General features: G+C 38.6%; 1 protein-coding gene across 1 annotated transcript; it reads left to right on the top strand.

Annotated features, from left to right (window-relative positions):
* Window positions 1-1,765: 1,765 nt before the first annotated feature.
* On the top strand, window positions 1,766-27,956 carry LOC5564217 (protein prune homolog 2). The gene is made up of 5 exons (XM_001648509.2): window positions 1,766-2,120; window positions 2,386-3,034; window positions 14,238-14,956; window positions 15,028-15,138; window positions 27,468-27,956. Exons 1-5 carry the CDS (start codon window positions 2,116-2,118, stop codon window positions 27,586-27,588), a joined length of 1,605 nt encoding a protein of 534 aa, XP_001648559.2. The 5' UTR covers window positions 1,766-2,115; the 3' UTR covers window positions 27,589-27,956.
* The last annotated feature ends 19 nt before the right edge of the window (window positions 27,957-27,975 follow it).

The raw sequence follows: 27,975 nt of genomic DNA on the forward strand, positions 1-27,975 counted from the left end.
AGTCATTCATTTATTTAGTTAACATCTAAACAGATAACCCTGATCAACAATTTCACGCCACAATACTCGGTTCGTGGCCGCATCTCTCCATCCTCGGTTCTGCCCCACGCTCGCCAAATCGATACGCACTTGATCCGCCCACCGAGCTCGCTGCGCTCCACGCCTTGTTGTACCAACCGGATCCGAAGCGAACACCATCTTTGCAGGGTTGCTGTCAGACATTCTTGCAACATGCGCTGCCCATCGTATCCTTCAAGCTTTGGCCACCTTCTAGATACTGGGTTCGCCGTAGAGTTGGGCAAGCTCATGGTTCATCCTTCGCGCCACACACCGTTTTCTTGCACACCACCAAAGATCGTCCTAAGCACCTGACGTTCGAAGACTCCAAGTGCTTGTAGGTCCTCCTCGAGCATCGGCCACGTTTCATGCCCGTAGATGACTACCGGCCTTATGAGCGTTTTGTACATGGTACATTTGGAGCGTGCGTGAATCTTTTTTGACTGCAGCTTCTTCTGGAGGCAGTTGAACAGTTTTTCATTATTGTTTTAGAGAAAAATTCTGAAAAACCGCTGGTAGAAATCATAGAATAACCTATGAAGTATTAAGGCAAAGTTGGCCGTCATTGAAGTTTGTACGCGTCGTTAATGATTGTTGCTACATCATGTAATAATTTGGAATTGAAGAAAATCAGTTTGTATTGCACTGACGCTTCTGAAAAAGTATCAGCATACTTGCAGCATGTCAGCGCTTATAGTGATACTTTTCCGGAGCATTATGAACTATGAGAACTGCGTATTATCACTTTGAAATTGAGAGCTGCAATGTCAACATAGCTGCCAAAACGAATGACGGGCTACTTAGCCTTAAATGAAGTGATCTCTGATATAATGTCTGCGAGATCTTGGAAAACTTGTCAAGGAATCTTAAGAGTAATTTCACAAAAAAATTGGGATCTTTTTTAAATTCCGGAAAATGGGTCGTCTCGAAAAACTCTCAGGGGAGATTCTCGATAGAAGTCGTAGGTAATCCTGGAGAAATTTAAGGCAAAATTCTTGAAAATATTCTTCAAAGAATTTTTATAGCAATCCCTGTGAGAACTTCCAAAGTAATGCCCTAATACTTTCTGGTTCACTTTTTCATAAAAAATATATATCATTTTTTTTTTCGAAAAATATTTGGCGGTAAAATCTAAAATCAGCGGTGCGATGCTGATCAGCGTATGGCGCTCCGCCGATACCTCGTTCGACCTTTTTAGAGTATCTTCGTGCTTGCCCCGCGAATATAAATGCAAAAATGATCAATTGGAAAAGACAGGTCTCAGCAGATAGCTATGGAAGTGCTCCGAAGAACATTAACCTGTGAAGTGGGTTCTGGATCAAGGGAGCTACTCGTAGGAAGTTAGTGAGATGCCTTTATGGCTCAAAATATATGTGTAACTTTTTTATAAGTTAAACATTTCCGTATCGATTTAATTTAATTTGTATTGGATGGCCGTACTTCAATTTACGAATTTCTTATAAAAAAGTACAAAAAATTATTAATATTAACCAGACTATGTAAGCCCAGATTGTGGAGTATGCAAAATGGAATCTCATATAGACAAATAATCAAGAGCGTTGATATATCTCGGTGCCAATTTTATGCTGGCTGCGCACTTATTTATGCTGTTCTTTGCATCGGAAGACATTCCATCAGTGTACATATTAATACATGCTATACGACAATACTTTCCATAAGGGTCCATTTATGCATGTAAGAGAATGTGTTTGTGTATGTATTGAGTTCGAAGGGAAAACGTCAAAGAAAAGGATAACGAAAAAGTGATGACACAGAGCTACATATATGCATCCGTAAGTAAAGAACATTCGATTGAATGAACGCGTACGAGTTGGTAGATTTTGTTTATGAATCGTTTGCTTGGTGAAAAATAAAAACATCAAAAGTGTTTGAGCAATGAATTGTTTCGACGGAAATCGTATGTTAGCATTCGGATAAGTAGATAGAACCCAATTGATCTGCCGACAAAAAGTATCAATCGGAGAAAAGTTTGAAATTCTGTAGTGACTAATTTGGTGGAAAAGGCAGTCATCAATATCTGCAGCGCTCTATTTATAGATGAGGTAGGCTTATGCTAATGTTTTCTTTTATATTTAAATATTATATTATAATCCTAATTATGGGCATCCCGTTTTGTGGACCTACATGTTGCTTAAGGCGCACAAGGCATATTAAAGTGAAGTATTACCATGAAAGTAACATCACGAAATTATACTTTAATCATGATGTCCTTGAACAGAGAGTTTTGCCTGAAAAGAAAGCTTGAATCTATGAGAAATAGAAATATATGCACTCCGTAGTTAAACGTGCGTTTATGTATATTTTCAGTCAAAATTTAGAGGACAGTCCAGTATCGGACAACAAAATGGACATATCGGAAACAACCACATCTCAGGATTCGCCTCCCGGTTATTCACCAGATGTGGAGGAATGCAACGGAGAATATAAGCAGGAACATCGTGGTAGTGACATCACAATTACTGCAGAAGGAATGATGTCAACTGTAAACACCGCAAGTGATATCTGCTGTGGCAGCAGTGCAACGTATCAGCAGCAAGAAATGCTAACAAAATATCTAGACAATCGCAATGATGAACCGATAAATGTTGATATGCTAAGTTCAAAAACAGCAAACCGCACTACCAACAGTGGCCTAACACCGGTCAGTAATCATCCGTTGATGCTGATGTCACCAACTGGCAGCGAATCGGACTCCTCCGAGAGAGTGAATGCAAATAAAAATCACCAGGGACTACGAAACTATTATCAGTTTCCCGATGTAGTTCCAGTTAGTGAGCAGCCGCCGTTACGTTTGGCCAATCCGTACCCAAATAGGACTGAGCCAGCGACTCGCACCGGTACAACTTCGAAGACCACTACTTCAACAAGATCGACAACGTCGACTCTCGATGTGATAAACAATATAGATAATGCCAATAATATGAAAAAGGCTTCCCTATTGCAAGATGGCAGTCCGGTAAGTTCAAGAGGAAAGAATAGTTTGATTTTTGTGTTTGATTTTGTTTAAGACGCATTTGTTCTTCAGTTATTTATGGATCAAGGTAAAAACGCAAGATTGTTTGATAAAAGCAAAAGAAATTAAAAAAAAAACTTGGATTTTGGCAATAGGAATTGATTGTACAAAATGCCATACCGTAAAATGCGGTGTAGAAGCATGTAAAAAGTTTAATTCAAAATTCACGCAATTTCGAATTTGTCTATAGTTGAACAAAAGACAGTTCTACTATTCTCTCGGCGTCTACATTAAGAGCTGATTACAATGATGGTGATCCCATTACAGCCAACAACAAAACAATCTCTTTTTAGCCAATAACTTTTGTGTACTTACTTTGATACTTTGATGGCTACAGCGTAGCATCACGCCATTGCCGGGCGTATTGTAGAGCTCCATCTTCGTCGGTCTTGGGCGAAACTTCTCCAGTTGCCCCGAACGTTTAGGGTCGCCAGGTCTTCTTCCACTGCGTACAGCCAGCGTATTCGTGGTCTTCCCCGAAGCCGCCGACCTCTACCTGGTTCCCTGCTGAATATTATTTTCGCAATTCTTTCTTCCGACATTCGCACTAAGTGACCAGCCCACTGAAGTCTGCCGTATTTCACACGATTGATAATATTCGCATCTTTGTACACTTGATACAACTCGTGATTCATGCGTCTGCGCCACACACCATTTTCGAGTTTCCCACCGAGTATTGTCCGCAGCAGTTTACGCTCGAAAACACCGAGAGCTTTCCGGTCTGACTCTTTCAACGTCCACGCTTCGTGCCCGTAGAGAGCCACCGGAAGAATCAATGTTTTATACAGGGCGAATTTTGTTTCGGTTTGCAAGCTGCGGGACCTAAGCTGGTTACGTAGTCCGTAAAAGGCCCTATTCGCAGCCGCAACACGTCTTTTCACTTCGCGGGAAACGTCGTTGTCGCATGTCACAAGTGTTCCAAGGTAAACAAATGCTTCAACAACTTCAAACACATCCCCATCAAACACTACCTCAGCACTTACACCACCATGCCTGACTCTATCTCTACCTGCAACCATGTACTTCGTCTTGGTAGAATTGATGGTCAGGCCTATCCTCGCTGTCTCCCTCTTCAGAGGCACGAAGGCCTCTTCCACTGACCTGCGATCGATTCCAATCAGGTCTATATCGTCCGCAAAGCCAAGGAGCATGTGCGACCTTGTGATAATAGTGCCATTTCTTTGCACGCCAGATCTCCTAATAGCACCCACAAGTGCAATGTTGAACAGTAAATTCGAAAGTGCGTCTCCCTGCTTCAATCCGTCTAATGTCACGAACGAGGTTGACACCTCGTCTGCGATCCGAACACTTGATTTCGAACCATCCAGCGTAGCACGTATCAGCCTAATTAGTTTCGCCGGAAAACCATTTTCAGACATTATCTGCCAAAGCTCATTTCTTTTCACTGAGTCGTACGCCGCCTTGAAATCAATAAACAGATGGTGAGTCTGCAAGTTATACTCCCAGAATTTGTCTAGGATCATTCGCAAGCTAAACATCTGGTCCGTTGTCGAACGGCCCTCACGAAAACCAGCTTGGTATTCGCCGACGAAGGACTCTTCGAGCGATCTCAGTCTGTTAAACAGGATGCGCAACAGGATTTTGTACGCCGAATTCAGCAGGGTAATTCCTCTGTATTTGGCACACTCCAGTCTGTGCCCTTTCTTGTAGATAGGGCGGATGAGGCCATCCAACCAGCTGGTGGGCAATTCTTCGTCCTCCCATACCTTCAGAAGTACTCGGTGGATCGACTGGTAAAGCTGCTCGCTTCCGTGCTTGAGAAACTCGACCGGGATCTTGTCCTTCCCAGCAGTCTTACAGTTCTTCAGCTCACTGATAGCCTTTTTAACCTCTCCTATGGTCGGTGGGTCCACAGCTTGATCGTCATCATCTATGTTCATCCTGTTCCTCGCTACATTTCCATTCTCACCGTTCAACAATTGCTGAAAGTGCTCCTTCCACCTGGCAGCCACCGCCGTTTTATCGGTCAGCAAATTCCCTTCTCGGTCATTGCACATGGCGGGCACTGGTACGGTATTGTGCCGCGCACCATTGACCGTTGCATAAAATCTCCGCATATCATTCCGGTTCATGCTTTCTTGTGCGTCAGCTACCACACTTTCTTCGTGCTGCCTTTTCTTTCTGCGGTGGATTCGCTTTTCTTCGGCTCTCGCTGCCCTGTACCGCTCTCTGTTCTGTCGAGTACCGGCCACAAGCATACGGCTTCTGGCGGCATTCTTCATGTCTGTCACCCTCTGGCACTCTTCATCGAACCAGTCGTTCCGTCTTCGTCGTTGACCAGTGCCGATCACTTCCCGCGCCGTTGTTGTCACAGCTTTATGGATATGGTCCCACAGGCTGTCGACGTCTCCAGCAACGTTGACTCTTCCCAATTTCTCGTCTAGTTGCTGACGGTACTGCGCAGCTACCCCATCAGTCGACAAGCGTTGTATTTTGAAGCGTAGCGTTCTGTGTGTTGCGGAGCTCGTGACGCTGGATAACCGCGCCCGAATTTTAGCTACAACGAGATAATGATCCGAGTCGATATTAGGGCCTCGGAAGGTCCTGACATCAATGACATCTGAGAAATGTCGCCCATCAACCAGCACGTGGTCTATTTGGGAGCAGGCATCGCCACTCGGGTGTCGCCAGGTGTGTTTGCGGATATTCTTTCGCGCGAAGTATGTACTGCTGATTGCCATCCTTCTAGCAGCAGCGAAGGTTACTAGCCGCAGGCCATTATCATTGGTAACGGAATGAAGGCTTTCCGTTCCAATGACGGGTCGGAAGAAATCTTCTTTCCCGATCTGCGCATTTGCGTCGCCGATGACTATCTTGACGTCTTGTTTTGGGCACTCTCCGTAGGCCTTATCCAGGCTCTCATAGAACTCATCCTTCATGTCATCGGGCTTATCGTTCGTTGGCGCATATATGCTGATCAGGCTGTAGTTGAAGAACTTGCCCTTCATTCTCAACACACAGATTCGGTCGCTTACCGGTTTCCACCGAATAATTCGCTTCATCTGCTTCCCAATCACTATGAAGCCAACCCCACGTTCTGCTCTGTCGCCACCGCTGTAGTAGATGTGGTACTTGAATGAAGTGTTGGCGATGGGGTCCACCGCTCGGAATTCGCGTTCTCCGGTTCTCGGCCAGCGTATTTCCTGGATAGCTGCCACGTTCACGCCGACATTCCGCAGTTCACGAGCCAGGAGCCCAACACGCGCGGATTCATTCAAAGTTCTCACGTTCCAAGATCCAACTTTCCAATCGTTGTCCTTTATTCGTTGCCGGGTCTGTTGCCGTAAAATCAATCCGTTTGCTCTACTTTTGCCTTTCTTGGTTGGCGAAGAGTCTTCGATAGGCCACCTAACCAGGGTTGCGCTACCTACATCGTGCTAGAGGGGCTGCCTCCTCGATGCTGACACGATACAGCATCGTCCGCTTGTTCTTTACATGATGACCACGGTCATAGCCATCACAACCATCCACCTTTATCAGGGCTTTGGACCTGTAGCTCTGGTTCTCAATAGTTTCAAGTTCTTTCGGACATGCTACTATGGTGAGCCGTCATGCGCTAGCGGTGTATTCCGTTCAATTTAATTGGTTTAGTTCAATCGAAATTTGACGATACTTCAATATCATACTAGCAGTGTTGACCAGACTCATTTCCCCGAAATTCGAATTGTGAAGCCATGAACTGTTATAACTGTGCGTTGTATTCCTGAGATGGAAGGGGAGGTGGTTGGGCTTGAGTGTTGCACATGGGATCCGACAGTTTCGATCTCGGTGGGCCGCAATTCAAGTTTCGGTGAAATGATTCGCACTCACTCACTCACTCACTCATTTCATTTCACCGAAACTTGAATTGTGGCTCTCTGGGATCAAAATTGATCGATTTTGTGTGCAGTACTCAAGCTTAACCATCTGCTTTTCTATCTTAGGAGGATAGAGCATGGTTGTAGTAGTTCGTGGCTTCGTAGTTCGGAAAATGTTATTTTCGGGGAAATGAGTCTGAACAACACTGCATACTAGTTGAAATTCCTGCAAAACTATCAGTGCGTAGTTCTTGAAATGATTGTGTAGAGTAACTTTTGCCCCACCTGTGCCCCGCTTTACTAATATGCAATAAAACTAGCAGCTTTCGAATTCTAGAAAGTATACAATGCATGTAAGCGGAATTTCAACGTGCTTTTAGATCGAAGTGCATATGAATAGCACAATTTGCTAAATGCCTGACAACACCAAACACATGGTCAGGTCACGAAGCTCGAAAAAAATATCAAAAATAACACAGTACTGACATAATAATATCCTTATTCAACGTGGTAATGATTCAAAGAAGCAAAAGCTCCAAAAAATCATCAAAGAAACAATTGTCCCTATTTTCTAACATTTTAGCATTGATCGTGATATAAACATATTATCGAGAAAAAAAAACAAATTCACATTCAAACAATTTTATCTAGTTTGTTTTCTACCAGTTTTTGCATAATTCGAGACCAGTTTTCGCATAATTCGAGACCATGATAGGCTCCATTACTTTTATGCTACAACGTTACTTTCCGAACAAGCCGAAAGTTTATTGGAATATATAGGTTACGGCTTAGGAGGTGGCTTAGGAGCGCGAGCTGCAATGCTGCAGCATGGAAATCATGCTATGCGGCAAAACGTAGAGCGGTATGGACTAAAGCGGAAACAAACCCGCTTATTCGGGGGCAAATAATGCCGCATGGAAGCGATGGAATACCAAGAGATGGAGCTGCTGTACCGTTCTCAAGATACGCGGAAGTTCTATCTGAAGCTCAACGCATTCCGCAATGGGGTTTAGGGACGAAACGTATTTATTCTTTCGAATGAGAACCATTCTTCCTAGGAAATTTAATTTACTTCCAATTCTCATTTCGACGTTTTCGACGTTTGGCATACGACATTGTATCTTTCGTCAAGATGCTCTCATCCTTATCCCTGCACAATTCAGCTCGCGGCATGAAGCCTTTGAAAGGTGAAATCAGCACTACGATGAACACCTGAATGGCACAGAGAACACAGGCATAGAAGATCTTAATTATGTGTATGTAAATAACATGGTTCTTAACAAATTCCAGATAAGATTAAATGTTAACTAGAACTAGAATACAATCAGATAAAGACAACTCTAGAATGACAAGAGCAGTAACACAGCGGGACAAAAATAAACTGTTGGCGAGTTTCCGAAGACCAAATTATGCGCCTCCTATAAATTTGGGATTGCGGAATCCGTTGCTGCTCACAGAAATATTCCAGCACGTCAATTTTTTTTGCTGCTGTAAAATTTGCGTAAATTTTTTAGTAACTCAATCCACAAAGCATGCAAAATACGACTTAAACTGTTGTATGAGGATCATCTAAAAGTACCTTTTAATTACGAAAGTGTTTCAAGCTTTGTTGATTCGTATTCTTCAGCACCTAAAAACTTGTTTCTGCAGTAAATACAAGTTGGTAAGTCGATGAATAATACTTTTTAAACAGTCACTCAAAACCAGATGTGCTATGGCATTTTCGAAAACGGCAATAGATTCAGCTACCTCGAATTAGCAGTACCGTCGATGGGGGTGACAATGGGTCTAGGGGGTGAGATTGGGTCAAAACGGAAAAATATGTTTTGTGAAATATTTCAGCTAATAACGCTGATATTACTAAAATTAATAGCTCATATGTTAGGGAACATATTATTACACATAATTCATAACAATATACATTTTTAGAAGTATTGGTTTTTGTTTACTACATCAATAAACTTGCATGTTGAAACTAGATAAAATTTACAACATTAAATTTCTCCTGTACAAAGTATCACGCATGTACTCTAGCCTCTATCGTTGTATTAGTAGAATGTTGAAAGTCTTTTCATTATACATCACAGGTATTTTCCGGAATCTGTTTGATTTTCCCACAAAAAAATCATTTTTTTCGGTACGATGTCTAAAACATTGAAAATGGGGGTGAGATTGGGTCAAGCAAGAACGATAGTAAATGAAATTCCAAGTCCACTTTTTTGACATATTACGGTGCCGGGTGTTCTCTTTTTTCATAATGATGTGTTTATTCTGTCTATATACAGCATCTCTGAAACATCAAACAAGTCTACTTGCGTATTCCGTGCATTGAATAACAATATAACGCATTTTGACAACTTCTCAAACCAGCAACTGTGTTTCGTGCGCAGCAACATCGTACATTTTTGTCAAAAGGGTGTTTTTTTCTAAATTTGATTATTTTTCAGTGTTTTCATATAATAGAAACATCTCACGGAAGTACAAATGAGTTGGATCGCTGAAATACTGGGATTATGACGTCAACTTCTTCCTGAAATTTATTGATCGTGGAATGTTGCACTGATATTTAACTATTTGCGAAGGTTTAAAATAATCACTGTTTTAGTATACCTTTGGGGAAACTGAATGGGCTTTATAGCAATGGGGATGAGACTTTGAAGACAATTTGAGGGAAAAACCAAGAAAATTTATGTGAACTTGACGATTCAGGTTGGGTTTACATATTTTTTCTCATAGCTCTTCAATTTTCTGTATAATCTTTCTTTTAAGTGGGTTTATCATACTTGTGAAACATCTTAGATATCTTTTTGTCTTGTTTGCATCGTTTTTTATCAATATTTTTCAGTTGTGAATGGTTTTGAAATCATATTCTCAAAAAGAAGTTATTTTAATTACAGTGACCCAATGTCACCCCCTCTATGGGGTGAGATTGGGTCATTTTTCATTCACTTGTGGTGCCGTTGTGAATAAATATTTGTCTTTAATTTTTTGAACAGTTGTTAATGTACCATCAAAGTACATACACACAAAATTTGAAGTTAATTGGAGTTAAATTGCGATAGTTATTCAAAAAATAAATCGCACATATCCCTTTTTGACCCATTGTCACCCCCAACGACGGTATGTTTGAGGCAAAAACTTGTTTGGCTGTGTAATATATAAAATTAATTGACTTCATGCGGAATTGAAGTAAAACATTTTTGAGTAACAAGATCATAAACGAATCTTTTATTTTGTCAAACCTTGTTTAATGAGCTATTCTAAATCTTCGCATAAATATTAGTAAAGGTCAAAAATAAATATTTCGTTACATATACGACTAGTGTCATACAAATCGTATTTGCAACGAATTCTTTATTCAGAGGAAGAAAACCTTCTCCATTTTTCTGTTCAATTACAATCGACTTAAGCTCATTTGTAAGGCAATTGTGATGAATGGCATCATTAACCTCCCTCAAAATTGGAACTTGTTGGTTACCACCACTGACTGTCTGACTGACAGTACTGACGAAGGCATTTCCTCCGGTGTCTCGAACTTCATTGCTTGTGCTCTCAGCGCCATTCAGGTGTTCGTCGAAGTGTTTCTGCCACCTTACGATCACTTCACATTCGTCCGTCAAGATGCTCCCACCTCATCACTGCACATCTCGGCTCGCGACACGGAGCCGTTGCGAGATGCGTTGAGTATCTGATAGAACTTCCGTGTTTTTTAGACCGACATCGTATTCTCTCGTTGATTATTCGTTACTTGATTTTACCCCCTAGATTAACGGATGATCATTTCCACTCAATGTTCCGAGCGCCGAAATGCACAGTTAAGCTTATAATCTTTCTCTGGTTCTCGGACGATGATTAGCCGCCCCTGGCAACAGACGCTGTTATGCGCCCTCCCAGGTAGAATAGTAAATTGACAAGGAAAGCTCTCAGTCAAAAAAAGGCTTATTTTATTAAAAGCCCATTCACAAATTTCGTAACGCTAAAGAGGGCAAAAATGTTGTGGATGGTTGTCCTTAAAATGTCACATACCATACACAATATGTAAAATTTCCATTCAAAAAATGGTACAAGGGGGTGGGTAGTAGGCCGTCCCTTATTTTTCGAAAATGCGAAATGTTATAAGTTCCCCAACGGCGCTAAAGGTATTAGGCGTAGATGACCCCGTGCGCAGAATCGAACTCGCTGCTCTAGTGCACGCAGCATGAGTACTAAGTGCCACCAGTAACAAATTGTCCAACGCCCGTTGATAATCAGCATAGAATTTTGGTTTCTTTGGGATGATTCAAATATTACGTAACACGAAGTTTGCCAATTTTAGACCCCCTCCCACCCACACATAATAGCTTTTGTATGAAATTTTTTATATTTTTGTATAGACCGTAACACTACGGAAGATCCCCTCCCTCCCTCTGTTGCGTTACGTAATATTTGAACGATCCATTTGTAGTTCTGAATTTTATGTCAGCGTGCAGTGTACGATATCGACAGTATAAAATATTATTTCACTTTAAATTCTATGCTGATTATCAATTTGTTACTAGTGGCTTTTTGTACTCATGTTGCGTACACTAGAGCAGTGTGCTCGATTTGGCACACGGCGGTCATCTACACCTAATACCTTTAGGGTCGTTGGGGGACCACTTAGCGTCCACGTACGGACTTCAAAATTTTACCTGATTTTTTTCTTACCAAAACGAGCACTTTACAATGGCGAACTTATAACATTTCGCATTTTCGCAAAATAAGGGATGGCCTAGTGAGTTGGTGTAAAAAACGGCAATTTTTGGCGTTATGAAATTTGTGAATGAACCCTTGAACTGTGAAAGTGCCCACTGAGCTAAACAGGAATTGTCTCAGAAAGAATTAGAAGTAGATAGTTGCCAACAAGATATTTCGAAAGGATAGCTGACATATAAAAGAAGGGAAAATATATGATGCACATTTTACCGATGAATTTTACGCGCCAATAATTACCAGTTTTCACTAGAGACATATTTTTGCCCGCAAAACAAGATACTGCACTGTATCTCATACTATTCGGGGTAGTGGCGTTCGGGGTAATGACCCATTCGGGGTAATGGCTTTCGGGGTAGTGACCCATTCGGGGTAGTGGCATTCGGGGTAGTGGCGTTCCGGGTAATGGCGTTTGGGGTAATGGGATGGAGCCTTTTGAACTAGCGTCACTTGAGCTGTAGCATTTTGCATGAGTCTATAAAGATTGCTCGTTGCTGATGTTTTATGCTGAAGATTGATCTAAGCTATCCTAACCGTAGCCACTACCCAAACTAGGCAGGATTAAGCTTTTCGCAATCTCAGCACGAAAAAGACCAGCACTGAAAAAAAAACAGATCGGTATCCCTTAAAAGTCTCCAAAGGCGAAAAGCACAAAATACACTGTGTGAAACGCATAATGCGAAACCATAAAGGTGGAAATTTAAAATAAATAACAACGTATTAATAATCCCACCCTTATGTAGCCTCAGGTTTGAGACTGAAGAAGGGCAGCCGAATATCTCGGAGAAACACAAGGTCACCTGCGCACTATGGGCGATCAGGTGGCTAATAATCGATAAAATGACTTGTTCTGATAGGTTCTTCTGGTACATCAATACATATTAAACACTTATATTAAGTCCTGGAATACTAGAGCACGATCCCTTGTAGTTTCATTGATATAGTATGACAAAGTTGGAGTATTTAAGAAAAACAAAGAATTCTGTATAAATACAAGGTATACGATGGATGGAATATACTGAAGAATCGTAATATTTCATACATATCTTTATACACTATTCGAAAGCTTATTAAAAAAGCTATCTTAGAAAAATAAAACGAAATAAAAAATCGTACTTTAGTTCAGGTAAATGTGGGAACTACACTGAAAAAACATATTCGATTTTTTATCGAAACTTTACACATCCCATAATTTTTTGTCCCAAGTTGTCCCAGGCTAAAATTCATTTCCAAAGTTATTTAAAGATGTAAACTAAAGCATCGTGAAGAATTTAGCTGCACATATTTGCACTTTTTCCAGTTAGGGCTGATTGACTTTTTTCAATATTTTTGCCTTTTTTTATTTAATATCAGCTTAAGATAATTTCAGGGGATAATTGAATATCGCTAAATGATTCATATCATCATTATTATGTAAGTTTTATTATTTATAATGGTTTTCACATCGTTAGTCCAAACAGTACCACTAGAAGTGATAGGAGTTGCTGAGCAGAATTGATTGGCATAATTGAGTTTTCGTTGATTTGGACCATCATTCTGTTCAAAATAACTTATTATTAAATAGTTTACTGATTGATGAAAACAGTCCGGTTTTAAAATTGGTACAACCTTGGCATTTTTTCATTTGTCAGAGGAATATGCCATCTGAGAACATTTGTTAAATAAATCTGGGCCAATATAGGCAAATATGATGCGCCACCGTCCAGAGTTCACTAGGGGAGAACAAGAGAAATGTCACTGAAAATGTTTGTTTAAGTCCAAAATTTAATTTTTCAACCCAAAAAAAAAGGTTATTATCAATCGGTTATTGAACTATTTTCCATTGACATAATCATTTTGTACCATTATTTTTGCGATCCGTGTGATTTCACATCAAATTTAACTACTAACAAAGAATCAGAAAGTTTATAACCTATGTAGCCAAACATCAATTTTCCAATTTTCTTCCACTAAACGTGGATGATAACTGACCGGATCTATACATTTACGAAGGAAAAAAAGTTTATTATGTTTTTCAGTGATCTCTGATCGCCTACAAAAAAAACTTTTCCGAGAAAAAGTGTAAATTGTGTGCTCCTTCCTATGCTGCATACGGTGCGTTTTCAACAACCCACCTTCTTTTGAAGGTTCTTCTACTGGCCACCAGATGACGAACTGATCGTTTAGCTTTGAAAATATTTGCCTATTGACGGATCGCTCCGATACCGTCCTTTTCAACGTAGTTATAGTGCTGTTGAATGGCAACTTATCTCAATATGTAAACAAATTGGTATTTGTCATTCGCGGTGCTAGCAGAGTAATTTCTTCTGCTGATTGATCCTTTATGCTATTCAAATGTTCATCGTATTGCGACTTCCCCCTTTCGATCACTTCAACCTCCGCCTATCATAATACTTCCATCTCTATCCCAACAAATTTCCGCTCACGGAACGAAGGCATTTCGGGATGCATTGAGCTTCTCGTAAAACTTTCGTGATTTTCAATATTACGATAAAGAATTAATTTCATTACAGCTTTCATGTGCGTTGATATATGAGTACATTTATTGCATTTTGAGCATTCGAAATAACACTACTTTTCATTATCTCCTCGATTAGGATTTCCTGAGCAGTGGATCAGAGGTTGATCTGTCACAGTTTCAAGCATCGGTTACACCAACTTTCCAATCCGTTGCATTGGTGCAATCGCAATCCAACTCCCAACTGCAACAGGTGTTCCAGCACAAGTCTATATCACCAAGATTACATAAACGGCGGAAAGGTCCATTATCTTCGGATTTGTTGGTGGACGACATGAGTTCGTTCGAGGAAACCATCTCCAATCATAGTGTGGATGATTTGCAGCAAAATCTTGTATCGTTGAGCCCTTCGTCGTCGATTTTGGACGACAATGGCTTCAATGTAGACATAGACGAAGACTTTTTGGACGTTCCTGGGACGCCGAAGACCCCTAGTGGCAATAGTGCACCGTTGCCGCAGTATTCAGCTCGCGCAGAGGCCCGTGATATTAGAAGTTGGCAAAAAATAACGCTGCCGGATGGGAAGACGCGGGAAATAGACATGAAAGTTATTGAACCGTTCAAACGAGTATTATCCCACGGTGGATACCTGCAGTCCGGAGGGCACAATGCCATAGTAGTGTTCAGTGCATGCCATCTCCCTGATCGTTCTCGGGCCGACTACCATTACGTGATGAACAATTTGTTCTTGTATGTGGTGAAAACTCTGGAGCAGCTAGTGACCGAAGACTACGTGCTCGTCTATCTGCATGGCGGTTCCAGCAGGGGAAATGTTCCGCCGTTCCCATGGCTTAAAAAGTAAGCATGATCAAAGTTATAGCTTGATTGGTGTGTGATTTTAAAATTATTGTCAATTTTATTTTTCCCAGGTGTTATCAGTTATTGGACAGACGTTTGCGGAAGAGTTTGAAGAACTTGTACATGGTACATCCAACATTCTGGCTAAAATCTGTAGTCTGGATGGCAAGACCATTCATAAGGTGAGTTAGCCATATATTGTAACAGTGCACTATGGCCCAGAAAGTAGAATAATTCTACTAGAATTAAGATGAAAGATGCATTTAGAGCTCTAGAGTTGAATTCTATACAAAAACTGTCATAAGCACGAGCGAAATTCCACTCCGTGATTGACCAGAAGAATTGACTGTTTAACGATAAACTTCCGATGATCGACGCGCCACCATATTTCATATAACGGAGGTTATTAGAACTAACTTGGAGGTGATGATTTGGAGGTTATTTGACAATTTGGATGATAAAATCCCCTCAAAACACTAGCGATTTTGCGGTGGGATGTTGACGTTGATGACGAATAGAAGTTACACGGAAATTCAATGAATGGGGCTTGGAATTAGCTTACGGTTCTCAATGTGCACAAATCGAGAGCTCAAAATTCAAGTCAATAACGGCGTCATCACGACTTACGGTCATCGAACAAGGGCAGGAATGTTGTTTACACTCAGTTATGTAATTTTAATGTCAAATGTATTCCGTATCATTTCAAAATATATCTGTGATATTTGTATTATTTTCCTCTTATTGCTTCAATAGCACCGCGGAACACGTTTTTGTCTCTAGCACCAAAATACCGCTATTCATTTAATTAAGGGTTGCTGAATCCATTGCCGTTTTCAGAAATATCATAGCACGTCCAGTTTTTGAGATATTGACTGTTGAAAATGCAAAAAATGACTATTTCAGCCAACTTGCATGCAAGTTTCCCAGCTTGTAAGGTAATATATTGGCTTAATTTGCCACTGAATTCAAGCTTTATGTGTATAACAATACTTATCATTAAAGTTTGTATTATTTTCGATACGGAAATAGTTATTTATGCAACAAGATGCAAAATGATGATTTTTTCAGCACGAGTTGTACATTTATCCAACGAGGCTTGCCGAGTTGGATAAATACAACGAGTGCTGAAAAAATCGAATTTTGCATCGAGTTGCATACAACGTTTTTTGCTATTACGAAAAATGCCGTTCTATTGAATTATATTTAACATCACAATTCTATTTCAAGAGTATCCACATGGCCTTCCATGCTACGCATAGGCTTCGTAGTTTTCAATCAGGTAGGCTGTGACACAGCAGTCTGATCTTAATTATGACAGTCACAAATTTCCACACTTCAATCGAGAATCTATTGATCTGATTTCGACGAGGGACCAGACTAGACGACGCACACAATTTCGACTTTTTAAAGTTATTTCTCATGTACCACACTGCCTGCACGAACCGTGAAGAAGCTTGAAGTTAGGTTCCGGATATTTTGGGATTTACCCTACATCAACCTTTACAAACACTGAGTGACCTGCTTCTAGATCAGAATGGCTCTCTGATCTCCCTTTACTCGGATACCAATCGCCCAATAGTTGCAAAAGCAGAAGCATGCATGACCATGGTCAAAAACGTTAGTTACAGGTGTAGAAAGAGACGATAAATCTTCGAGCTGTTTAGTGGAATATGATAAGTATGGAAAGACGCAGATTTGGTGACTCTCAAAACAGAACTGAAAAGTGCTACTTTTCAGCACCGAAATGGGTTGTTTTTGTTGTTAGGAAAAGTAGGCCGTTAAGTTGTGCATTACCTTGATATAAAGTAGGCTTATATGCAACGTAATAGCAAAAAGTTATTTTTTGATGGTTTAGAGAATTGTTGTATTTTGCCGTATAGAAGAAACGAAGAATTTTGTATGGAGACTGCAAGCATGTTGAAAAAATCGGTTTAATCGAAATTTAATCGCGCAATTTCAATCAAATTATGTCTGAAATGAAAGTTCAAGTTCTATTTTGCATGTTTGGTGGATTAGATTTCATAAAAGTATGATAAATTGTACTTTAAATTTCATGTAAACATTAATAAAAGCAGTGTTTTGTACAACTTTGGCGATCTGTAGCTAAAAATTGTGACGTGCTGGAACATTTCTGAGAACGGCATCAGATTCAGCAGCCCCAAATCTACTAGAGACACATAATTTGGTTCTTGAGACACGCAAACATGTCATTTTTGTTACGCTGTGTAACCTCTCGTGATTTGATTTAAACATATTTATTACTGTAGCCATTTTTGGCCGCCATCTTGAATTTCATCAGAAGAAATTTTTAGTTTCACCATTAGCGCACCACTAGTTTTGAATTCAGAGATCATCATAAGAAATCTGAAATAAACTGAGTAAGATAGGCTACAAAAACTAGTTGAGCAATAGTGTTTACCCTGTTTACCGCATAAAACTAGTGATTATGACAAAATCCAAAAAGCATCGCAGTTGTTCTTTATCATGCGATCATAGCAACAAGGATTAAGGCTAAGTAGCCCGTCATTCGTTTTGGCAACAATGATGACTTTTCAGCTTGCATTTCAAAGTGATAAAACTCAGTTTTGATAGTTTATATTGACTTGAAAAAGTATCACTGTACGCGCTAGCATGCATAAAGCATGCTGATACTTTTACAGCTGTGTCAGTGCAAAACCAATTGATTTTCTTTGATTCGAAATCGTGAGATGAATTAGCAACAATCATCAACGACGCGTACAAATTTCAATGACGGTCTACTTCGCCTTAACCTTTTGTCGTTAAGGTGAAGATGCATCGAAGCCAAACCTCGAATTTTCAAGAGCTCAAATCTAGTGAACCAGACAACCGTTTGTGCTAAAAATTTAACTCACTGGTCGCTTGCTGGTGGTAACCATGGTTATAACCAGTGAGTTAAATTTTCAGCGCGAACGGTTGTCTGGTTCTCTAGATTTGTGCTCTTCAAAATTTGGGTTGTCTTTTATGCATCTTCACCTTAAGGTGAAGATGAATCGAAGCAAAACCGAAGCACAAATTTGGAGAACTGAACATATTTGACCTGAAAACTTAATCGATTGGTCATCCCTAGCAAGTGACCAATCGATTAAGTTTTCAGCTCAAACGGATGTTCGGTTCTCCAGATACGTGCTTTTGAAAATTTGAGGTTTGGCTTCGATTCACCTTCATCTTAAGTTATCATAACAAATTACGCTCGTACTGCGTCGTTTGAATTGTGTGAGAGTGACTTGTTTGTGTTGTTCGCGAGCCAAAGTTTTATTCTTTTGAGGATTTTCAAGATTTCATGTCGGGCAAACCACGACAGTAAGTTTTTTGTGAATCCACAATTATCGGTCATGGTTTGGGCTGAGAATGTCAAAATGTATTCTGAACCAAGTTAATCGTTAATATTAGACAAACTGTTTGTCCCGCGACAACCAGTACATCGAATCATTCATATGTTTGTGATGTGTTAGGCGAGTGAAGTGTTGTGATCATGCGTCCTCAAGATAAATGGCCCTCTTAGACCGTTCAAATACCGTGTTGCAACGGAACTCTAATCCATCCTTGTCTCGCTTTTAGTTTAGTCCCAGAAAAATACTGGAAAAAATGGGGTTTGTGCTAGTAGCAAAACCATATCAAGCTAAAAACTTTATTTTGTAATCAACATTCACGTGAGTCCTTGAATTACCAGTACTTAACAGTCCTTGTTGAGTTAATACTCATGATTGTTATCCTGGCTTCAAGTGTAGTCTCAGGACTGATGAACTCCGAGGCTTCAACCGCCTGCTAAAAAAAGATTCAATTTCAGAAACTGTTGCCAGTAACAAGGACTATGCTCCGTGAATCCTTGAATTACAAGAACATATTACTCTAAACAACTAACTAACACTTATTTGACTTACAAGATCTTTTGTAGTTTCATTTATGCCAAAGTTAGAGTTTTTAGGAAAAATAAAGTATTCAGTACAAACACAATGTACACTCCCTTGCATAAGTTTGGGTTCACCCCCTGAAAAAACCTGTTTTTTTCAGGGGGTGAACCCAAACTTATGCAAGGGAGTGTACATTGTGTTGGTACTGAATACTTTATTTTTCCTAAAAACTCTAACTTTGGCATAAATGAAACTACAAAAGATCTTGTAAGTCAAATAAGTGTTAGTTAGTTGTTTTGTCCATTTCCCTGTGACTACACGTCTTATTTAAACTCTCTCAGGTGCATTCCAAAGGCAATGATTTATTCTTACTTCATATGTATTTTTCCAAAAAATATTTTTTGAATTTTGCATGCTAAATTTTTACTTAAAGTTGTGACATTTTTCAAAAAAAAAGCACTGAAAAAACATGGCTAATTTTCTTAGCATTGAATCGACCAAAATTTTAAGTCAATATGTCATTAGAATCGTAATCTTATATTCTTTGAAGAGCCCTCACGAAATTTTGAGACTCAGATGATGCCAAACTTTTGCATGAGTTGCATCATACTAAGGGGTGAACCCAAACCTTTGCACGATGACTTGAATGATTGTTTCAATGATTTGAATTTATCAGATTTTTCCGCCGAAATTTCGTGAGTGCTCTTCAAAGAATATAAGATTACGATTCTAATGGCACATTAATTTAAAACTTTGGTCGATCCAATTCTGAGGAAATTATCCATGTTTTTTCAGTGCGTTTTTGGAAAATGTCACAACTTTAAGTAATATAATGGTATATCAAATACAAAATAAGAAAAAAACATATGAAACGAGAATAACTCATTGCCTTTCCAATGTGCCGCAGAGAGTTTAAATTGGGTTTAAATCACAGAGATATGGACAGAACACTTTTGAATGTTTTTTAGGGGTGAACACAAACGTTTGCACGGGAGTGTATACGTTGAATGAAATATATATGCATAAGCGTAATGAAATATATATGCCTAATCGTTATCGTAATGTTTTAATCGTAACACATCTTTATTAACTGTTCGAAAGCTTACTTAAAAAGTTATCTTAAAATAAAAAAAAATAATAGAAAAATTAAATTAAATTAAAACTCGTACCCTAGTTCGGGTGAATAAAACGACTATATATATATATATATATATATATATATATATATATATATATATATATATATATATATATATATATTAATATATATAAATACATATATACTAATACATTTCTGTCCCAAGTTGTTCCTGGGTTAAATTTATTTCCAAGGGTATTTTAAGATGTAAACCTAAAGGCCGCGAAAAATTTAGATGCACATATTTGCACTTCATTTCGTTTAGAGCTCATTGACTTTTTCTATATCAAACACTAAACAACAAGTTGGATTATGATATCAATGCACTATGGGACAGGGACGCAATCTGGCGGGACAAAATTAATAACTCGGTAACGAAGCGTTTCCGGTATTTGGTGTCTTCGGCAAAGTTTTTTATTACAACGAGGACCATCTACTGACATAAACGGATAGATCGTAAATCGTCCGCATAGGTGGCGACACAATCTAACTTTTTACTGTGACGTTCTAGAGACTTGGCATGTTCGACAAAGTTGTTCATTTTCATAAAATAAACAACTCTCTCGAAGACGTCAAAATTCCACAGCCTACTGTTTTCGAGTTATTGGTGAAATTAGAGAAAATTAGTGAAAAAACGATTTTTTTCACCGAATTTGACATTTTTCCTAAGAACCATGTCATACAATATTTTTTGCTGATAAATATATAACAAACGCAAGCTCTGGTGGAAAATTTTTTGAAATGCGACGCATAAAAATTAAGAAAATATGAAAAAACTTGAAAAATGGAGCATTCTTTGAACCTTAATATCTCCAAAAGCGCAAAAAATCGCAAGCTCAAATTTTCAGGCAACATAGAGCAATACTTGATGAAACGGATGTCAAAATTCCAGAGAGGTATATTTTGGTGTTTTTGAGATCTATCATTTTTTTACAATGATTATATTTCTCCAATACAGTTAATCTCCATGAAGAATCTGAAGGGACGATCGACTTCAAGAAATAACGAGTTGTGGAACAGAAACTTTCAGAAATCTGTTCAAAAAAGCCATCATAGTAGCCATGAAATCCAGTTTAAGAGCAGTTCCTTGAGTTGATATCGAGTAATGTAGATGAAAGTGTAGATTAAAACTGGGTACATAATTGTTTTTCTTCAATAATTCAAATGATATAGTATGCCATTAAAAACTTGATCATGTGTCAGTTAATTGTTGTCATCATGGTTCGAGGTGAGCAATTTATTTTGTTTTTATTATTTATTTACTTTTAACACGGAAAATCCAATTTTAAAGCATATTCATGTCGATATCTCTAAATACTAAAATTTCAGAGCGCACGATCTCTTGTCCGGAGCTTGTAGATTTGTTTTAAAGCGGAAAGAGTGTTGATTCTTGGATGTTTCGAAACGGAGGATACAGATCAAAGGTATCAATTTGGAGATTTCTTCAATTTTGAGAACTGTTAGGTTGTTTAACCTTAAATATGTGTTTTATCACCGGATTTGCTTAAATTTTGAGCTTCCGGGAAACTGTGACAACGAATTCGAGATGAAATCCAAGGCCAGCTTGTACTGTGAGCTGATATAATAATTTCATGAAATAATAAAATATATTTTTCCGATTATTTAAACATACACTTAAATATTTGCCATGACAATATTAATCGCGTAATGGAAAGAAAACCGTAAAAAAATTAAAAAAATCTCAAAAACACCAAAATATACCTCTTTGGAATTTTGACATCCGTTTCATCAAGTATTGCTCTATGTTGCCTGAAAATTTGAGCTTGCGATTTTTTGCGCTTTTGAAGATATTAAGGTTTGAAAATTGCTCTATTTTTCAAGTTTTTTCATAATTTCTTAGGTTTTATGTGTCGTATTATTATTTTTTTCCACCAGAGCTTGCGTTCATTGTATATTTATCAGCAAAAAATATTATATGACATGGTTCTTAGAAAAAATGTCAAATTCGGGGAAGAAAATCGTTTTGTCACTAATTTTCTCTTATTTCGCCAATAACTCGAAAACAGTAGGCTGTGGAAGTTTGACGTCTTCGAGAGAGTTGTTTATTTTATCAAAATGAACAACTTTGTCGAACATGCTAAGTCTCTAGAACGTCAAAGTAAAAAGTTAGATCGTGTCGCCACCTATGCGGACGATTTACGAACTATCCGTTTATGTCAGTAGATGGTCCTCGTTGTTACAAAAAACTTTTCCGAAGACACCAAAAACCGGAAACGCTTCGTTACCGAGTTATTAATTTTGTCCCGCCAGATTGCGTCCCTGGCCCATAGTGCAATGGTTTAATCGCCGCTACTTGATGTGTCAGTGAATTATCGATTTGTTTTCGGTGAGAAGTAACGTACAAATGAATTGCCAGATTGTCCGGACGTTTCGGTCGTTTTACTGGCCTACGACCGTCTTCTGCGAACTTTAAAATTTATTTTTAAACACATAAATTTAGAACACATAAAAACATAAAATTAACACCTTACAATCTTCTAGCCGTTTGTTTACAGTTGGACGGCCATAACTTTTAAACATCATAATACATACATTTCTACACACAACATACATACATATATCTTCTGGTCATGTTCTGGTAATAGATTTGAGCTTAATAATAATAGAGTTGTTCGCCGTCTTAAAATTGGCAGTCTTTCTGTTTGTTTACAACATTATCATCGCCTCGTATCTTAATGTGAAAAGTTTCTGTTATCAATCTAGTGTAACTATTCGTAACTTTGTCAGGTATTTTTGTCTTGTCAAAGTCGAAAATATGTCCTTCTTCTATAGCAGTGGTTCTAAACTTTTTCGAAGATGCGACCCCCTTTGAAGCTTTACAGACGTCCCACGAACCCATAGAGGTTGTCCTTAAAATCAATGGAAATACCGAATCTCTCCAAATGTTTTACCCTTCCGGTCGTCACACGGTTGACCATCAACAGAAGCACCGCGCTGTGGCTGTGAACGAAAAGCGAGGTTTTCTTAATTGTGTTGTACAATTTACACAATCCGACTATTGAAGTGTTATCTGATGTACTGGACAGGCACTCTTACAAACCATGTCTGTAATCCACAACGGATCTTAAAGGAAAAATTGTAAATGCAAGAATCCTGCTGTATTTTTTTTTAGGAGTTCACTATGCATTGAGTTAGGGATCTACCTAGTATTTTTCCAATAATGCGACAAGCAACTTACATAAGGGATTTTGATAAAAATTTACAATCCATGCAGGGCAATTAGAATAAACCACTTGGGGTTTTTCGCCATCCAATTTTCTGAAACACAACAATAAGCGGACGGTTCAGAATGAAGTATAGAACATTAGCGCTTCCAGGATCCACTTTAACAGGGGTAATTTTTCCGTCCGAATTGTTTGAAATTGTCAATAAGAAGTGCTTGAGAACAATGCATATTGTGGTCAAATATGAACTCAGCAATTCTAAAAAACTCAGTCGAAGTGAATCAGGAGTGCAAATAATAGAATACTTCACATGGAAATACTACGAATTCCGCTAATAAACCGTCAGAAATATTCCCAATAGGGGTCGAATGCAGATTTCATGTGCTCCTTAGAAGTCATAGGTAGAATTATCAAAAATTCGCAAGGAAAATTTTGAAAACATTGGATCTTGTCAGTAGACTAATCTACGCAAATAACCAAGGATTAGGCAGCAAATATTCTAGATATTTCCTATGGATACCTCCAGAAATTATCATAGTTTTGAATTTTCAAGATCACACTGGATAGTATTTGCATGGATGTGCGTTGAGTAATTATAGCTGAATTGCAATCCTTAACTGACAGGATCACATTGAAGGTATTTCCCAGTACTTTCACAGTGGAAAGAAACAAAATAGGTTGCAGTTTCAAAGTACCGTAATCCGGGGTATCATTGATCAGCGGGGTAACATTGATCGGAATGACTCAACTCGTAATAAGTTCGTACCATCATTTATTGATGAAAAATTTCCAAAGCATGAATGTTGCTTCTCTTTCTTATATTTATGAGCTATTAAAAATCAAGATTTTTGCAAAAATTACGTTAACTTTATGCGTAAATTTGTCAAGTTTGCGAAACAATGATTTCAATGGTTAAGGATGACACTAACGAAGATTCATGTCTCACATAAGATCTGCAAGCGATATGAGCAAGAAAAATGCGGTTCTCACTAAATATGGCATCGCCAAAAACAATTACGCTGTCAAAACTTTTATAAGTATGTTCAATCAGGCAAAATTAACGAATTACTGCTAAGAATGTAGAATTCCCTTAGGAAATTGCCTACCTTTAGGCGTATTCCGCTGTTTGAGGTGTTTTTAATTTTAAAATAACTCAAAAAGTAAATGAGATGTAAGCGTTTGGACAACATATTCGGCTTCAGGGGCCATGATTTTTGTAAGTAACTACATTTTCAATATTTCCGAACGTTGTTTACATGGATGATCAATGTTACCCCATATCAGCTAAATGAAACAATCACATAAAACATTTTTGTAAACATGCTTTAATCTTTCAAAAACCAAAATACAGTATATAGTCACGAGCTATGGGTGGCAGTACTTGTTTTAAAAATATAAAACTCAGAACATTTGCAATTTTGAATTAAATATTTAAGAAATGTTCTAAAAACTGATCAATGTTCCCCCGGATTACGGTACTTCACAGATCAAAAATTTGCAACTCGGTAATAATGTTCTCTTGAAACCGAAATTGATTAAAGATTCATCACATTTCTCGCATTACAATTCTAAAGGACCAATGATCAAATGGTTACCAAATTCGGGCTTTGATAGTATTTTCTAACACCCACAAACTATGCAATCATTGTCAACATAATCATTAAACTTACCGTTATAAACTCGATTTTAAAAACGGCCAAAAACAGCTTTTTTCATATCATTCATTGGTCTCCTGCATAAATCGGCCAATGATTGCCAATTTGTCAATGCCTGCTTAAAACGGCCAATTTTCGCAAACTGTCACTAACCCTCTCTCTTGCTCATTCGTTTAAAACTAAAAGATGCTAGCCTTGGGCCATGGCACGCTAACAAAAATTTTAAATAGGCCAAAAACTACTTGAACATTGAAAATGGGGCAAGCATTTAAACTCATAAATGTTTCCACATTTTTGGCAGTTTTCACAATAAAATCAATTATTAACGCATAGTAATAGTAAATCGTCAATTAACGAGCAAGTAATCATATAGACTGAGTTGAATACTGAGAAATAGGTATTGAAAATGTGGTGGAAAATATTCAATTTTCTTTGAATCAACGATCTGAGGATTGGCCATTTTGATTTGTTACACGATGTTCAATGGCTTCACGGACCCCTAGGGGTCCGCGGGCCACCGGTTGAGAAACCCTGTTCTATAGTGTGTTGTGACAATCCAGTACCAGATATGTTTTTTGTTTTTACATTATAATTATGTTGATTTAGACGTTTACACAAAAATTGACTTGTTTCACCAACGTACGATTTTTCACAAGCACCACAAGGAATCTCATATACTACATTTATGTTTTTGTCTTGAGTTTTTGTAAATCTTTTTTTTTTGTTTTCAACGTATTTACCCGATACTTAGCATGAGTTAACTTTAAGGCTCTGTCTACTAATGCTATTATTGTATTATTTTTGTGTATGAAAGGGCTAACGGAGGTCAAATCTAAATATCTACCATCTGCATCTTTCGGGAACCACTCCGTTGTAATCGTGTTGTCTTCGCGCCGCAGAATAATGTCCAGAAATTTCAGTTTTCCTTCTACTTCTAATTCAACAGTGAACTGCAGCCGTTGGTGGAACCCATTGAAAACGTTCAGAATTGCCTCCACTTCCTCCTTTCGCGCACACAACAAACAATCGTCCACGTACCGCTTGAAGAAACGAGGTACAATTCCCCGAATACGCAGCTTTTCCAACGCATCTTCCTCTATTCGCTCTAGTACAATGTTTGCTACCACCGGTAATATTGGCAAACCCATCGGGATGCCAAATTTCTGATTATAAAATTTCCCCTTCCAGTACATAGGTAGAGTCCAGTACAATCTTTACCATCTCGGGGAAACTTTCCTCATCCAGCTTGGTGTGCTCTTCTATTTCTTTCCACCTCAGGCGTATCGATTCGAGTGCGAAGTCGACCGGTACATTGGTGAAAAGAGAAACCACGTCTAGAGAGAACAGCACATCTTGGTTGGATATTTGCTGTTCACGCATCTCTTTAGCAAACTGAAAACTGTTCACGATATGATGTTCAGTTTTTCCAGTGAAATGGTTGAGAATTTTGGACAAAAACTTAGCCATCTTATAGGTCGCTGTCCCGATTGCGGAATTTATAATTCTCAGTGGTCTGCCGCCTTTTTAGGTTTTGGGCAGACCTAAAACTTCCGGACAATCTGGCAATTCATTTGTACGTTACTTCTCGCTGAAAACAAATCGATGATTCACTGACACAAGTTAGATACATGCAACGAGGTACGCCTAGCGTTCATGTTGTGTGAGTGCGAGTGTAAGTCACAACGCTGTTAAACATCCCGTTGATTGAAGGTTGAAAAGCATTAGCGTTTGCCATCTGGCCTTGCCCGTGCTTTCGACCAGTGCTGTTTGGGTTGGCCAGCGTTGTAGATGTTGGTGAGGTAATTTATGTTCGTAGGCCAATAAACGTCAGTTCAAAGCACTGCAGTGCCCTAGAACGCGTTTTTTCAAGGGTTTAAATTTTGTCCATAGATCACCGATTTTGATGAGATTGAAAAAGGCTGGAGACGAAATACCAGTTTTCTGTGGACCACCTTATGTCCATACAGAAAAGAACGCGAACGATAAAATTGAGTGCACACTTAAATTATTCCACTGACCTCAGTAAAACGTTTCGCCGAGAGCCCAATAGCTGAGAATTCGATAATTTTCAATGCCGAATCTAGGTACTTATTTCACCGAGATTTCGGCAATCTAATTTTTTTGCCGAGATTTACCGCTAAACTTTTTTGGCGAACGCTACCGAGATTCGGTTAACGTTTACCGAGATCTCAGTATTTTTTTTTTACCGAGAATCGTCAAATTATTACCGAGATTTCAGATGTAAGGTTCTCGGCGATTCTGATTAAGTGTGTACATAAAAACTTTGTTTTTGCAAACATAAGGTTTAAAAATCAATTATTTACCACTTTGTTGAAGAATGTATATAATAATTCCTACAAATAACAAAAGTAATAATTTTATTTATATGAAAAATGTCCCACTTTTGAATTATTCAACATTTATCGAAGAGCCTTCCTAATCAATACAAATAATTTTGTAGAAGATATGTTTTGTATAAATTGTCACATTTAAGCTCCAAATAAATCTTTGCTCGTAAATTTGCTTGCTGGGCTGTACAGTGTAGGATCTCGTAAATAGGTTAAAAACTCTTTCGTTTCTTCAGAAGGGCCACGGAAGTTAGAACTGCTTCTCAAACTACTTGATCTACTTTATATTAAAACATTTGCATTCATGTTTCAGTTCCAAATTTTGGCGAAAGCTAGTGTATGTGAAAACTTTGGAGGACCTATACAAGTTGGTGCCCGTCGAAAGAGCTGCCGTTCCAGACAAAGTGAAGAACTACGATTCGCGTCATTCCTAACTTCAAACGTATCAGCTCCAGCAGTTTGCTCCTTGTCATCCGTGGCATCATCGATACCTTCAGCGTCATCGAAGTTTCACCACCAGCAGATTCAGCTGACACCAGTAGCATTGGACAAGGTAGGAAGATCTCGTTTAAATATATTTTATGCACGGACCTAGTCAAACCAAGAATGAGAAATAGGATTAAGTCGCAAGCGAAAGGATATCATCATCGTTAGGGAATAAACTACAGTACGCAATTTATAAGCAATGATTTCATCGACGGGACTTAAGTAGAGCAGTATGCAAGTGGTTGCTGAATAGTTGTACGGCGATCATGTGCATACATTCTGAGACAAAAAAAAAAGATCATCAATGATATTATTATTGGAGGGGTTTAAATCGA

Source organism: Aedes aegypti, chromosome 2, assembly GCF_002204515.2.
Source record: "Aedes aegypti strain LVP_AGWG chromosome 2, AaegL5.0 Primary Assembly, whole genome shotgun sequence".
In the NCBI taxonomy this organism is placed as follows: Eukaryota; Metazoa; Arthropoda; class Insecta; order Diptera; family Culicidae; genus Aedes; species Aedes aegypti.

What these genes read in the sequence shown, in the direction of transcription:
- LOC5564217 (XM_001648509.2), top strand. An exon ending in TATTGCAAGATGGCAGTCCG is followed by an intron (nt 3,035 to 14,237) that starts GTAAGTTCAAGA and finishes CTCCTCGATTAG; the next exon opens with GATTTCCTGAGCAGTGGATC. An exon ending in CCGTTCCCATGGCTTAAAAA is followed by an intron (nt 14,957 to 15,027) that starts GTAAGCATGATC and finishes TATTTTTCCCAG; the next exon opens with GTGTTATCAGTTATTGGACA.